General features: G+C 37.7%; 1 protein-coding gene across 1 annotated transcript; it reads right to left on the bottom strand.

Annotated features, from left to right (window-relative positions):
• Positions 1–2,939: 2,939 nt before the first annotated feature.
• e2f3 (E2F transcription factor 3) lies at positions 2,940–14,733 on the bottom strand. Its single transcript, XM_059556653.1, has 7 exons — positions 14,146–14,733; positions 12,071–12,173; positions 11,697–11,916; positions 11,444–11,611; positions 11,209–11,323; positions 3,586–3,724; positions 2,940–3,494 (listed from the first exon to the last, which is right to left on the bottom strand). The coding sequence occupies exons 1-7, from the start codon at positions 14,491–14,493 to the stop codon at positions 3,220–3,222; spliced, it is 1,368 nt and encodes a 455-aa protein (XP_059412636.1). The 5' UTR covers positions 14,494–14,733; the 3' UTR covers positions 2,940–3,219.
• Between the last annotated feature and the right edge of the window lie 1,836 nt (positions 14,734–16,569).

Here is a 16,569-nt window from a genome sequence, read left to right as displayed (position 1 = left end):
GAGAGCAGAGGGAATGAAGAGCAGCCTGCTTCTGATTGGCCACATAGGATGCGGCAAATGGCAGCGTAGCGTAGCCCTCATCCAATCAGTATCCATCAAAACACGCCGTGTGCTTTTATGAATGAGGAGCAGTGTATGCTGTGCATGTGCACATGTGTACGTTAAAGCTTTACTGTAGCACTTATACACGTTTAGAGGAACGAATGACATGCTCCTGAACATAAAGCAATCGTTTGTGGCAGTTCAACCGGGTGTTGTGGCTGTATGAGCACTTAATAAAGGGTGCTTTGCAACTGTCTGGCTTAAAATTTCCCACCGGAGTCTGTGCGGACAACAGCAGCAGCTGAACGAAGCATTAATCAAGGGCACACAAATATCAGTTTTCACATAACCAATGAGAACAGCTGCAGCCATTTGTTTTAACTGCTGGATGGATGCTATAATTTGAATAACTGATCAAATTTGTGACTTTCCATGAACTTAGTGTCTGGCAAGCAAAACTGGGGAATTAGGTTAAGTGTGTCTGGGCCCTCTTTGGTGTCTCAACAGTGCCCCCTACAGGCGGATGAGGGGGGAGCCACTCAAAACAAATTACATCATAGATTGACTGCCCATTCACTGCTGCTTCTTGCAGACAAAGAGCAGACAGACTCAGAGCTGAAACACATTAGTTTAAACGTGATAAGATAAGGGGCGTCTGTAGAAGAACGTGTCCGTCTGTTCGTTCTGATGATGCTGGCTGTGCTGATGACTATGGGACTCACAAAACTAATGTGAAATTAAACCTTTAGTCACCAGGGCTTAAATGATGTGAAATGTCTTTAAAAAGGTTTTGAAATGATGATAAAGCATTTCATTTGGCAACAAAGCACTAGAGGAAACCATGTAATATGAAAGCCTAAAAATATGTATGTGCTCATTGGGTTGTGAAAGAAGCAGTGCAAGATCTACATTAAATGGCACTGCATTGATTTTGAGTGGAACATTGTCAAGAACGTTTTTGAGAAACGTTCTTCTTTCAAATGAAGAACCTGCCATCTAATGGCAAGCGAGGGGAAGACAGGCATCACAGGATGCATCGCATTAATAAAGAATCAGAAAATATATATTTACTACTAATTTAATAATTTAGAATGTATTCACTACTAGAAAATATATTCTAATTTCAGAAAAAAAAACTGATCAAAACGTAATTTTTTTAAAATTCAGAATCAGTTCATCCAACAGCACATACAATATTTATTCTAATAGTTAATATTTTATTTGAACCAAAAATAATTTAGAAATTCCCCAGTGATTCTGCTTGCTCCTAATATAGGTCACTACTGTCCCTAATTTCTTGTTAATATCATAAAGTGGCACAGTATACCCTAATGGCAAAACCGATATACATTATAATAATATATATATATATATATATACACACACATACATATATATATATATATATAAAATCTAGGCGGCATCATCATATTGCTCCTTTTTTTTTTTTTTATTATTTTGTAAGACTGGGGATTTGAGAAGTTTCTCACAAGACACAAAAATGAACATATATAACCATCTCCTCCAAACGAACAAATTCTGAATGACCAACTCATGACCACAACATTTACATAGAACTGGTTATATAAACAAATCATCGCTTAAGTGATACAATATTACAAACGAGATCACCAGGGCAGAACATGCCAAAATTCATAACTTTATTAAAAACAATTGATGCGCTGTTTACAATCCACATATAAAACGTCACATTTACACACATTGGCACACAAACCTGCCTCTTAATAGTTAAAAAAAAAATAATATTCAAAAATCTACTTGAGTAAATCAAACTGCACAGTAGAATAGAATACATACTGGTGATTAATCATAATATTTTATATGCAATATGGCTGCATACATGACCAACACCCTCATTCCAATGCAGAATCAAGAGAACTAGTGAGCATTACACTAATTCACAATTATGTACCATAATTTACTTTAACCACAGCAAAAACTGCAATAAGTTACTTCACATTTGAAGTATTAAACAACTGAACTCTCCTTAAAAAAAAAAAAAAAAAAAAAAAAAGAAATTAAAATAAAAAATAACTAATTTAACAGAGCGGCAGTCTAATTTGCAGGAAAAAGGATTGAAAAAGAATTAAAACAGTGACCCGTTTATAAGCACGTAATGAGGCTATTCCAGAAGATGTGTGGGGGGGGGGCATAAGTTAATTTATTGGAATGGACATAGAAAAAAGAGAAATAATGCTGGGGAATTAAAGCTACAAAAAACAAAGCTACTGAAAAACCTACAATTCTAAGGTGGACACTCAATTTTTTATAATCCTGTGGCGATTTACGCCACGGATGTCCTTGATGGCTTCATAAGACTTCAGGTTTCAGTGCAATCCAGATACTGAAATACATTCAACATTAAGTGGGACTAGATTGGAAAGTGTAATTTGGATATGACCCCAATCTAAAATGTAAAAAATGAGCCAAACCTGTAGTACTGGAACAGGCAGAATCATTACATTGTTGTTTACACAATGAATCGTACCGAAATGCAGGTAAATTTCTTTGCACCAAATCATTTGGTAACAAAAGGGATAAGAAACTATAATTCAGAAAAAAAAAAACATTTGATTTTACCCAGAGATCACCACACAAAGCACTCGCTCCTTGATCTGTGCCCTGAGATGCTGAACACCGGCAAAAGAAAAAAGACTAAATGAAGGAGCACCAAATGAACTTTGGATCATTCAATGAAGAAACAACTCCCTGATCTTCTTTGATACTTAGCTAGCCTATGATGCTGAGATGTTGCTTTTTCCCCCAAGCAAGCAAGCGATTCTCAAATGGACAGAAACGTCCAGATAGAGAGTAGAGAAATACTTCATTTTGAAGAAACCGTGACATTTCAGCGTTATTTGTTATTTGACAGTTCACAGACAAACCACACCGCTCATGCAATTCACCACACTAAAAATAACTTTAAAAGGACATATTTTAGGATACAGAAACCAATCTATACAGTATCAGACAACAGAAACCTTGGATCGCATAGCAGTAAGATCCATGCGTAAACGGTCAACGTCAAATGCGACAAGGAAAATTCTAGAATTCATGAAGTTCAGTCTGTAGTTCTTCCCCAGAGTTATGCCCACCAATCTTGCCGATCCAGATTTCATTCAGGAACTAAGCAGCACAATCACCTAACTTGATCGCTCATATCCTGAGCAGGTCATCCAGTGCTAGCGTGTCCAGGTCACAGGAGTCAAACAGATCGCTAATGCCCTGCTCATCACTCAAACCCAGCATGTATTCATCGCTGAGAAGAGCAGGAGACAGCGGCACGAAGGGGATGGTCTCCTCCGGCTGCTGGAGAATGGAAGACAAGGAGGAACTGAGGGGTGACATGGGGGCACTTTCAGTCAGGGGCCCATAACCGTTAGAGCTGCCGTTGATCTTCACACCATCAGCCATTCCATCTGTAGTGGCTTCTGAAATGATAAAGAACAGGAAAAAAAAAAATACTTGGAAGGATGAACTTAATTTGAAGAACCAAGGTAATGTTGCTGTTGAAGTCCTTGCCTTGGGAGACTTTGAGAAACGCAGGGTGATTTCCATTCACATCAAGGCCATTTTGCAGCAGGCTCCCGGAGTCACCACCGTCCGTACAGAGGAAAACATCAATGGGACCCTTGGAGCTACTCAGGTGGACTTGTAAACTCTGAATTGACATTAAAAAGGAGTTAAAGTATATAGAACAAATACAAGTCACTTTCACTTACATAAGCTGCCTCTACTAGATCCAAAGTAACTATTAGACCCGGTTCAAAACAGTGTATTGAGAAGCATTTTGGTAAACCCAAGCACAAGTAGACAAGTGAGACATTCCCATTCACAATCTCTTTTGTAGGGTTGGGTACCAAAACCCGGTTCCAATATGGCACCAGTACCTATGGAACTGGTATGCACCGAACAGAATCAGAACACAGATTTCAGTCCCTCATTTCGGTTCCTCTTAAAGTGATCGACTGAAATATTTGTCCTGGTTCTCCGAAGTGTACACAAGCAGGGACGTTGCTAGGCTTTTTAGGCGGGGCTATACATTTAGCTCCATAAACTGTACACAAATTTGCGATCGCCTCAGAGTCAGTCCCCTTAAATTTCACATGAAAACGGCAGCAGACCGGTCTCCTCTCAGTCTTTCAGCGCGCTCTTCAATCCACAGACCGCGGCGGAACAGCGCGAGCTGACTCAAACAGAAAAATATGTGCTTATCGATAGATTGTTAGAATATCCGTATATGTGCAGTTCTTTGTCATAAATACAGTTTACAAAAGTCCCCAGGGAGTAGGGCTGGGATAAACAATTATTTTTTAAACTATTAATCTAGCGATTATTTTTCGATGCATCGATTAATCTAACGATTAATTTTTTTCCAGACCGATTCGATTTCGATTATCTCCCCATTAATTGACTACTAACAATTTATAAATGTTGATTAACATATCTGAATGAAAAAAAACACGAATTACTTATTGCAATATATGTTTATTGCTCTTAAAATTACAAAATAAAAGACTGACTAAGAATGCATTACTTTGCACTTGTATAGAGATAGCATTCAATAAAACCTTGAAGCCTTGAAAACACATAGCTTACTGAAACAAGCTTACTGAACACATAGGGCCTAGCTTACTGAAAAAAGTTCTTTCAGATGAATATAACAACTTGATGTCTAGCATTCAATAAAAAAGGTCACCCAAAATACTTGTTTAGAGCAATTGAAAGAATACAGTAACCAATGTAAACTTGAGGGCTTTAAGCTAATACAGAGAGTGCTTTTCCAAAAAAAAATAAAAATAAAAAATAACAGTGGGAGCCAACAGCCTGTCGTGGAGAAAAAAACAAATCTCTCAATGCTCCACGTGAAACTTTGGCGTTCCGCCCTTTTTCTATCGTGTCTAATGATTTTGGTTAATATGCACGAGAGAGAGCGAGAGAAAGAGAGAGAGAGAGCAAGACAGCGCTCGTGTAGTTTAAAGACTGTGAGTGCGCGAGCGCGCCTGAAACTTGGGTGTTTCGCCCTTTTTCTATCGTGTTTAATGATTTTGATTCATATGCACAAGGGACAGAGAGAGCAAGAAGCGCTCGTGTTGTTTGAAGACTGTGAGTGTGCGCGCACAGTCGGGGCTCTCTCTCGTACGCGCCCTGTCAGGCGCAGCACAGTCATTCTATTCTACATCACTCACCGATCAAATAAGGCTTTGACAGCCGCCAAAAAAAAGATCAATGCAGAAAAACCCCTGGATTGGTTATATAACGTTGGACAGAATGTTGATCCGGTCATCGCGTATATTCAGCGCACATAAGGTAAACGTTTTGCAAACGTTTTTTAGAGAAATAAAAACAGGTCGACGAATCGATGCGCATATTTTGCATCGACGTATTTTTTGCGTCGGCGTCATCGATGACCTCGACGCGTTGTCCCAGCCCTACCAGGGAGCAATCGGTTTCTCATCTAAATGTAAAGTTTTCGCTCCGTTAATCGCTCGTCACACCGCAGCCATTTCCTACAGCAACAATCTAGCCCTTAACACATATGAACGTATACTTTACACTTATTTAAATATACTTAATTTAATTATATATACTTTATACATACACCCCAAAAAATGGTGGTGTTCTCGTTATATCTTTTAATGTAGTGTGTATGTAGAAAATATCAGTTTACATTTCAAAACTTTCATTTTGCTATTGTCAGACTGCTTGTGCATTCAGAAATCTCACTAGATTATTAAAATTAAATGGCAAAATTAATGTTTGGAAATGTAGACTGATATTTCCTACTGACATACTACAGCAAAATATATAACTGGCTTAAAACCCTTTTTTTGGGGGGGCGAAAATACTAATGTGCCTAAGACTTTTGCACAGCACTTTACACACAACATTTTTGCTACTTTATAAAGAATGAACATACAGTCATTCACAGAACTGATTTAAAGACAGTGACAGACAACCCTCATTTTAACTACTTAACTACTGAGTGACAGATGCAGTAGAAACATTATGTGTGGTTTTATATCAAACAATGACCCAGATCATGAAATACATTAGCCTTAGATTAAGGGAAGCACAATTTGGGAAATGAGAGCATCAAATGAGCGTGTGAAAGCTATGGATTTATTTTGTAATGTTCTTTATTGTTATGCATAGGTTTTAGAGGCTCCCTTTTTTCTTTTTTTCTTTTTTAATAAATTCCCAGTTTTACAGATTGGATTATGAAATTTTCATATGAAGCTTTGATGGACTTGTGGCTTTAGCTACACTGTTTCTAAAATAATTTAATACATTTAAAAAATATGTTTTTAATATTTTTTTGTTTTTATGTTTGAGCTTAATTATCTCTATCATAACAGTCTGAATAATTTTGATTCCTGAACAGTAAACTTTGAAGTGTCAGCTTTGTGAACAAATGTTGATTATGTATCTAGTCAGAAAGAAAGATGAGCAGAAAATGCAAATTGGTTAATGAAAAACAATGATGAACAAGGACATTAACATTCGCAAGACCATCGATGTATTGAATAAGTAAATATAATTCCTTGATTTACCCTTGTAAAGAACTCTCATTGCTCTCTGCTGTCTTTACCGAAGACATCTTTACCAGTGTCGGCCACGGTAGCTTCTCTAAAGGGAGGGGTGAGCGGTAGAGATGCGAGGGTCGTCTCATAACCCACGGGTCGGGGCGGGTTAAGAAATTGGCACTTTATTTGCGGGGCGGGCTGGGGCGGGTTACAAAAATTTTTTTTAAATCCACTTATGTTGTGTGGAATTTAGAGGTGGAAATTTAGATTCTTTCAAGAGATTAGTTTATTTTCAGTTCGTTCACCAATATGATTCGTTCAGATTCGTTCCCTGATTTGTTCAGTGGCCATTTTTACATATTACACAAATACGCCACAGTAGGTGGCAAAAAAAAAAAAAAAAAAAAAAAAAAAGAGTGTCGTGTTATGTCTTAAGTCAACGAACGTATTTACTTGACAAAAACTGATTTGGCTTTATTAAAGTGCGTGTATGATCGCATTAAATAAATAGTCTAAATAAGTTGTTCCGATGAACAAAAGGTTCTCTTACATAATTAAACATTTTAATTGTTTGGTCAGATAGTTCATATATTATATATATTCACATTAATAAATCGGGGATTAAACGTGGAGTTATGCATGTATGCTAAAAACGAAAACGAGCGTATGTGCACCTATAACTGCGCTTTGTATCTGCCGATTGCTGATCAAGATTTACATGCTTGGCCGACTGACCCTGTATACTCATTCATTTCATTCTCGAACAAGATGTATCAGTTCATTCAACACGTTCACCTACGAGAAGATCTTATTCATTCACTACATTCAACAAATCACATGCTCAGTCACATCACCGAGCTGTTCACAAACTGCGCATGCGCTGCTAATAGCGCCGTGCTCGCACGCTGCTGTGGAGGGAGGAACTTCGGTGAACGAGAAATATGAGTCCATGGATTCGGTGAACGAGAACGATTCGTTCACCTAAAAAATTAGTTCACATACGAACATTCACTAGTGTAATTCCCTATAGCCTGTATTAAATATTTGGAATGTATATTTTCATATTTTATTAGGTTCTTTTTCTAAGGTCACAATACGAAGGTCTAAGCAACAATGTAACTTTCGTGATGTCCCCGATGCGCGGGGCGTGTAAAGAAATATTACTTTATTTGCGGGGCGGGCCAAATAATTTCAAAAAAGCGGGACCCGCGGGTTGGAAAAAAAGCTGACCCGCGCATCAATAGTGAGCGGGGGACTGAGCCGTTGGTTGAGAAAAAATTAAAAAAATAAACCCTGTGGATCGAGGCGATACAATGATGTGTAAAGACACAAAATGATCAGTCCGTGCAAGAAACTGAACGGTGTTTATATTGTTTTTTACATCTGATGCACTGCAATGCCTTAACTGTCTGAGTGCCTCCTCAAAACAATGCCTGCATGCGAGGTGTCTTCTTGCTTTACGGTGAATCGCAGTCTTAAGTGCATTACTGCCACCTATCTCTTAAGTGGACCATTGATACTCCTAATTGAGATTGCCGCCATCTCTTAACCTGACCATTGACACTCATCTACAATGCACTTATAAGTTTGCGATCTGCCGTAAAGCTAGAAGACAATGCCTCACGTGCAGACTGTATTTTGAGTAAGTGCTCATACGGTTCAGACATTGCAGTGCATTGGAGGTAAAAAGTGATATAAATACCGTTCAGGTTCTTGCGCAGACTGATTGTTTTGGGTCTTTATACATCAATGCATTGTCACGAGCCGCAGGGTTTAACTTGGTTTTGTTTGTGTGTTTTTTTTTTATTTATTGTACATTTTAGCCATGATTCCCATTCACCTCCATTATAAGCCTGACAGACTGAAACGGTTTGTTTAAAAAAAAATCTCAAGTGTTCTACTGAAGAAACCTACATCTTGGATGCCCTAGGGGTAAGCAGATAAAGAATTAAAATTTTTGGGTGAACTATCCCTTTAAACTTGAACATATTTTAAGGATTCTGTGCCATGACCTTTAAATATTATACATACTTTTGAGGATCCAGTGTTTAGTTTATCCTGATAAGCACTTGTCGTCACAGTTGTAAACACGACGGCATTCTTTTGTGAGGGGATTTGGTGGCACATCATCCTTGTTTACAGGCGGAACATTAAAGAACGCGACACACGTCTCCCAGAAATCTTGCATAATTCAACCAATCTGATTACAATCCATGTGCCATATGAAACAGACATTAAGCCAACGGTCTGCGAGTGTGATATCTGAGGCTGAGACTACTTCGAACACTACAATCATTTACTTGTTTCTTGAAGCCCCTCCCTCAGAAATACGCAATGGGCTCAGATTGGTTCGCTGGTCCTGTGCGTTGTGATTTATGCCCATGACCTCTGGTTTTATTGTAAACAATGACGTTGTCAATATTGCTCATCAATTTGAGCCCGACTGAGACGCAGACAATATTAGTGAAGAGGATCACGCAGGACCTGTGCATCATGGCTATTATTGGTATGCTTTGTTTGTTGTTGTTTCATACTTTTAGACATGCTTAAAGCTGTAATACAGCATGGCAATCGCTTGTTTGTCCATGTAAATCACTTCTCATACAGGTGCATCTCAAAACATTAGAATATCATGTCTTTATTTTTTGTATTAAAAAAAAAAAAAAATATATATATATATATATATATATATATATATATATATATATATATATATATACACACACACACACACGTATATACACATACATACACACAAGATTCATTCCACACAAACGGAAATATTTCAAGAGTTTGTGTTTTAATTCTGATGGTTAGGATTTACAGCTTAGGAAAATTGAAAATTCAGTATCTCAAATTTGAATATTCCATTTTGAGCTTGATTAGTTTGATTAATTTTGAGTATAAATACTGGGTTCCTCTTGGGCTAGTTTAGAACGTGACCACAATTATGGGGAAGACTACCGACTTGACAGTTGTCCAGAAGACCATAATCAACACCCTCCACAAGGAGGGTAAGCCACAGGAGATCATTGCTCTGTTCACAAAGTGCTGTATCAAAACATTCATAGGAAGTTGACTGGAAGGAAAAAGTGTGGTAGGAAAAGGTGCACAAGCAACAGGGATGTGGACTTGACAAGGAGTGGACTGAAGCTGGAGTCAGTGCATCAAGAGTCACCACACTCAGACGGTTTCAAGAAAAGGGCTACAGCTGTCACATTCCTAGAACAAAGCCACTCCTGAACCAGAGAAGACATCAGAAGCATTTTACCTGGGGTAAGGAGAAAAAGAACTGGACGGTTGCTCAGTGGTCCACAGTCCTCTTTTCAGATGAAAGTAAATTTAGCTTTTCATTTGGAAATCAAGGTCTGGAGCAAGAGTGGAGAGGCACAGAATCCAAGCTGCTTGAAGTCTAGTGTGAAGTATCTGAAGTGATGATTTGGGGTGTTGTGACATCTGCTGGTGTTGCTCCATTGTGTTTTATCAAGTCCAAAGTTAATGCAGCCATCTACGAGGAGATTTTGGAGCACTTTATGCTTCCATCTGCTGACAGGCTTTATGAAGACACTAATTTTCTTTTCCAGCAGGACTTTAGCACCTGCCCACAGATCAAAAACCACTTCCAAGTGGTTTGAGGACCATAATATTATTGTGCTTGATTGGCCAGCCAACTCACCTGACCTGCACCTCACAGAGAATCTACAGGGTATTGTGAAGAGGAAGATAAGTAACATCTGACAAACAATACAGAGGAGCTGAAGGCCGCCATCAAAGCAGCCTGGGCTTCAATAACGCCTCAGCAGTGCCACGGTCTGATCACCTCCATGCCACGCTGCATTGAAACAGTAATTCATGCAAAAGGAGCACCAACCAAGTATTGAGTGCATAATTAAACCAGCTATGGAGATATTGAACATTTCTGTTTTGGAAATCTTTTTTTGATTGATCTTTAAGAAAATATAATTTGAGATAATTAATTTTTAATTTTCCTAAGCTTTAAGTCATAACCATCAGAATTAAAACAAAAAAACTCTTGAAATATTTCAGTTTGTGTGCAATGAATCTAGAAGAAAGTTTGCTTTTTTTGAATTAAACTACAAAAAATGATATTCAGAGAGAGAGAGAGAGAGAGAGAGAGAGAGAGAGAGAGAGAGAGAGAGAGAGAGAGAGAGAGAGAGAGAGGCAAAGCAGGGGGGTGCGAGGAACCGTATCAAGAACCGCTGCTTTAGAACATCGATTTTGAAACTTGTGAATCCATAGAAAAAGGACACAATCGCAGGTTCATATACAAATAGACATTTTGGTGCACCCCTAGTTTTAACAGCATGGCAACAACTCTTCCTCATCTTTAAAGCAGCACAACATGGCCTTGCCCTCTTTGTTGCATGTTCCAGAGGAGTAACTTCTTGTAGTCCCTACGAGCCGTTTTTGTAGGCATTAAACTGCCAGAATTTTAAAAGACGATATCTCTGTTTGCATTGAATGTTCAGCGGCGAAACTTTGCAGATATTGCTCATGCTCAAACACCAACATTACACACTAATGTAAAAAAAAAAGTGAAAATCGCCAATCAACCACCCCTTTAATATGCATAAACTAAAACTTAAAATTCGTTTACCTCCTTTGGGTCAGGCACCTCCAACTTTGTTTCTGATGGAGCCTTAACCGCTATGACGGTTTGGTCTTTTAGGCTCTTTATTCTTTGGATGTCCTGATAGGTCACATAGGCATATGTGAGAAAGGTTAAGGACAAAAGAGGGAATTACTTTCATTCCTTCCAGTGCTCTCGTTTCCTGATCTTCAGTGGCCATTACACACTTGAGAAAGTACAGCTGAGTGCAAATAAAGGATATTTCTGACTGTGTATCTCCTCAGTCATCTGCTGGACGTTACGTGTGCAGGTCTGAATGAGCTCATCCAGGCGTCTCTCCTCCTGAGTGAGCGCCAGCATTTCTCTGGCCAGGCTCTGACTCTGAACGGCTGGAGATGGAAATCCACCCTCTGATGGCAAACTGGAGCCCCTGCAAACAGCAAAGAGCTCAAATATAATAAACGTCCAAAATAATCAGCATTGTTTAACGCAAACCACACTTTTAAGTAACTCACAGCCATTGTATGTTGTTCTTTGACTTCTTCTTGATGAGGCGCACCCCCTCCAGCACGTTGGTGATGTCATAAAGACGTCTCTTCTGGACGTTGAGCACAATGGCGGCTTTATTGAGATCCAGCACTCCATCAGAGGACTGAGCAAGCAGTTGACAGAACTTTTTAGTCAAGAATCCCAAGGATGTGTCGTATCGGGTCTTCTCCGGTGGGGTTTTGGGGGCTGAAATATAAGAGGTCATTTAATCATTCATAACTCTGCAGCAGAATGAAGGAGGGTTGGTTTGTGACGTAATTATATGGTATAACTTAATATTAGGTGGCTCTTCACGCTTATCATATCAGCAAAACCGTGGATCACAGAATGAGCTTTATACCTTTGGGGACCTTCAGTTTAAGAGCTCCTTTGCGACTCCGAAGGGTTTTAGCTGGCTCGCTGTATTGGTGGTCTGTGATGTCTAACTCAAGTCTCCTTTTAGCCTGTTTCAAGAAAATAAAATATGAAAGGTGATCCAATCTTGTAGGGTTACTAGATTACATATACAGTATATGAACTACACAACTGAAATGCACAGAAAAGCTAAAAATCCCATCTTATGCAATATTTAGCTAGTCAATGTCCTCATTTTAAGAACAGAATGTGTAATGCACAATTGTAATTCATAGAAATGTCTGAGTGGATTGAGCCCAACACTTGCGTTATTTGGCAAATTGTGATTACCCAATAATTTTGCCATTATATTGTCCTTTTCAAATAAAAAATAACTAAACTAAAAGGGCCTAAAAGTGCATTTTTTCTTTTTTCTTTTTGCAAACCATTCAGTATTCATCTCACAAAAAGCAGCAGATATTAGTTTTCCCTAATAATACAACACTTAAGTCAACAGACTTGGAGCAGGCGGAAGCAAAATGGCTGTCCTCCATTACCAAAGCCTTAAACTCAGTGACCACTGAGAAACTTAAAGTACCACTGACCCCGAGATAATTATAGATGCAGTCCTGATCTATTTTTTGCATGTTGCAAAAACACTGCTGTCATCATAATGTTACATAGGAAACCGTTTGATGTCATAGGGAGTGCCCTTTTAAAGTGTTTCAAAAATGCATACATGCATTGCAACTAGTGTAAATGTAAAGAAAAAAAATCCATATTTTCGTATCTGGGGTAAAAAACAACAAACAAAATTGCATAATAGTTTATCAAAAACTTTTAATAAAATCGAATTTGCTGATTTTAATGTCCAGTTTGTCAAGTTATAACTTACTTCATCTCTATACAAATGAGATGATAGATTTTTGCAAACCTTAATTTTGCAGTAAAAAGAATAAATAAATTTCATATTTTTTAAACCGTCTCAAAACGGAGCACTTTTTTTTTTACATCAACATTATATTGACATTAAAATGCTCCTAGTCGTACATTTAGCCTCATAGTTTTATGATATTGACAATATAATCTGACAATCTTGTATAACAATTTTTTTTATCTTTACTGTTCCTTCATTCAACCTCATCTGCTTTTCTTACCCATGCTTTTTTCCCCACTTGCAATTCACTTTTAAATTGAAACCATCTACATTAGTTAAGTCTGAAGTGTTTATAATTTCTGCATTGTTTCGTGTCATGAACCCTATAGAACTAAAAAAGTTTGATCTCTTGATAAGTCGTTTAAGTTTGGGCGATATGACAAACATCGACCTCAAGTATGCCAAATTACTTCCTCAAGAGATGCCACTCAGGAGTTTAAGCGCTAAATAACGATAAAAACAACAGTTAGCAAAGCATTTGGCTTAGCACGGAGTCCGCGAGCTCAGAAATGACTCCATCCCCCATCCTAAAGACAACAAACCAGGGCCTAGACTCCACTAATTCAAGCTTATGCGAGTTAAGCAGACTCTTAGACTTATATTAGACTATAACTTAGCGATATTACACTTAATATTTTCTATATCACACATATATAAAGCGCTTTACAGCAGCAACCCTCGAGCTTTCGAAGAAAACTTTAAAAGGCGTGCAACTGGACAACCAACCGAGTTACAAATACTACAGTACTGATATTTTTAGTTTAAAAATCAACAATGCATAAAAGCATATCGTATCATACAGTTACAGTCTTATTGTCTAATACAATTAAAAGTTAAATCGTAAAAACAGCAGGGACTACATTGCGGAAATATGTATGTCTGTTTGTGGTAAACAGTCGTCATGCGTCATTACGCATTTTTGGGGGGACATTGGATAAAGGTCTTATTAAGTATCTAAAACTTGCTGATTAGTTTTGCACGATCAACCTGCCGTTACTCCAGAAACTGAATGCACAAAGCAGCTCCAGCAGTAGCCATGATGACAGCAGAAGTAGGCTAAGTGGACTTAGCCTAACGACTTAACATTTACCAATGGATTGAATGTGTAACACTTCACGTTAAACACAGTTACAGCAGACACTTACCGGTGGTCGACCTAGTGTGGGTCGCAGTCCTGTCCCAGGTGTCGCTCCTTGTAGAGGAGTGGTGTATAAACTGTCAGCAGAAGCCTCGGACACGCAGACATTATTAGTGGACGGCGGTGTGGTTATTTGTATTCGGGCAGCACTGGAATAAGCTGCACACCGTCGATCGGAAACCGCACTAAAAACACCGTGTTGTTCACCTCTAACAACCCCTGTTAACATTACTTGTCCTGGGACCGAGGAACCCCCCTTTCTCATGATCCTCAGAGGCGCAGGGTCCCTTTGTCCCACTTGTGCTTTGAGGCTCGTTTTCTCTCTAATCCGAGCGAGTGGATATAAAATAATCATAAATGATGAAAGCGCACAGTGTTAGGAACGCATCGCTGTAATATGAGTGAAATCACTAAAGGCTAAGACACCCGATGTAAGAGATTAAAATGCGATGCGAACTCCCTCTCGCTAGAGCGAAAAATGGCTCCAGGAAGCGGACAATGAAGTAGGGGATGAGGTTTACGCGCGAAAGGTCCTCCCGCGAAACTCAGATTTCCCGGGAAATATTTGAAAAGGATTTGCATACGCGAAATCATTCGCCAGCACCGTTCTGTTTTCCGCCCTCAAGTGCTGACGTGTGGGTGTAGTGGAGCCAATGAAAACACACGATGGAGGAATTGTTTTTAAATACACCGGTTTGTCCTTTAGAGGGCGTTTTATATTTGACACAGCACTATAATAAATAAATAAATCTAATAAACACGTAAACGTAAAAATGGAAAACGTACATAAACCCAAAGAAGCTCATAAAATGTGTTTAAAAAGCATTTGAGAGTTGTTGTTACCCACAACCAAAAGGAGCAACAAAATTAAAAACTGTTTGTTAATTTCAATAAAATAAACATTAAATAAAGTATAATGAATAAAACGTCATTTTATTTTAATTCAGTTCTTGGCAAGGCAACATTTGTTGTAATAAAATTACTAAGACTAAAAGTGAGATAAGAATAAAACACACACAGACACACGTGGGTCAATATCACCGGGTGCTTTTTGGCGTCCTGTACATAATACATTTGCCATGATCACTTAACATAAAAATACTATGGGGGTGTGCTATATTTTGCTAAGTTTTTATATTCATAATAAAAGCATTACTTGGCTCATTAGATACTTTTTTTTTTTGTAAGAGGATGTGTTATTTTGCTATATCACATGCACTGCACATTACATTTAAATGATTGTAGCTCTTGAAATATTGTCAATTCATAAAAAAATGAATTCATGAAAACGCCATCCCCTTTAGTTGACGGCAGGACAATTTATTTATTTTGTTATTATTATTGTATATATATATATTTTGTCTCTTCAATGGCGGGAATTTCGAGGATTCAACGGCTGAGGTGAGTGTCTTTACAATTGACAAATTTTCTTCGTCTGAGTTTGCTTACTTGCCACCCTGTGGACATAAAATATGCCAGAAGTTATTAGAATACAGTATTTTACAGTACAGTATTTGTACGTTTAAATATACCAAATTCTCTTCAACAACAAAACTAAATATTTAGAAAGTCACAGTTTGTTGTAAGCTAATATGCTAATTGAAGCTCAAAATGTACAGCATTCATTTGTAGTTAATACTGCTAAAAGCTAAAATGATCACACACCATTGGGATTGAGGGTGTACTTTTATTATTATTATATATATACGGTAGATTTTTTTTCTTTCTAATTCTCATTGTCTCTAAGCCTCATTGTCAAATTGTGTCATGTGTTGTGTGTTCCGCATTATGTGCCCACCCTGTCATATTGATATTTTACAATAACATTTGAATCATATCTATATAATCCAGTGTGTTCAATAGCTAGGTGTGGGGACAATAACATGCAAACAAAAAACTGCATCAAAATATCAGTTTTCTCCAAATAAGAAAAAATACATGTGCGAATTGTATGGGTTTCTTTTAATGTATTAAAAAATAAATAACCCTGTTTAAGAGACATCATACCTTTCAGGAAATATCATTTGCATCTTAATTTTACAATGAAAATTTATTTAACAGTAATAATTATGTCCATGACAGGGAAACTAAATTAATTTAAAATCTTAAATATTGTAGAAACTATAGTAATAAGAGAGACACCCTTCAGGGTTATACTATGGGCAGAGAATCTTAAACCTTAAAACTAGAATACAGAAAAAAAAAAAAAAATTATTGCAACGTTTAAAATATAATCAAATTATCCATATCATAAGGTTAATATCAACAATACTTATGATAACTTGGAAGTCTTTAATTGTGCAACTGAAAAACTGGAACTTTCTGGGTTAAAAAAAATAATAATAAAAAACCTTTTACACAGTTGTATCTATTAGATATGGATTACACATAATGGGAAATTCACATTGGCTTTGAACAGGAAATAAAGAAC

The sequence above is a fragment of the Carassius carassius genome, chromosome 8, assembly GCF_963082965.1.
Source record: "Carassius carassius chromosome 8, fCarCar2.1, whole genome shotgun sequence".
NCBI classification, from domain to species: Eukaryota; Metazoa; Chordata; class Actinopteri; order Cypriniformes; family Cyprinidae; genus Carassius; species Carassius carassius.
Note: the sequence above shows the minus strand (reverse complement) of the source record. Positions and strands in the feature narration are given on the sequence as shown.

Excerpts from the sequence above, each read along its gene's own strand:
- e2f3 (XM_059556653.1), bottom strand. The coding sequence starts at position 14,493 with ATGATTATTTTATATCCACTCGCTCGGATTAGAGAGAAAACGAGCCTC. Across the intron at positions 12,174-14,145 it reads CCACACTAGGTCGACCACCG|GCTAAAAGGAGACTTGAGTT; the intron begins GTAAGTGTCTGC and ends TTCTTGAAACAG. Across the intron at positions 3,725-11,208 it reads AGGTGCCTGACCCAAAGGAG|AGTTTACAAGTCCACCTGAG; the intron begins GTAAACGAATTT and ends ATGTCAATTCAG.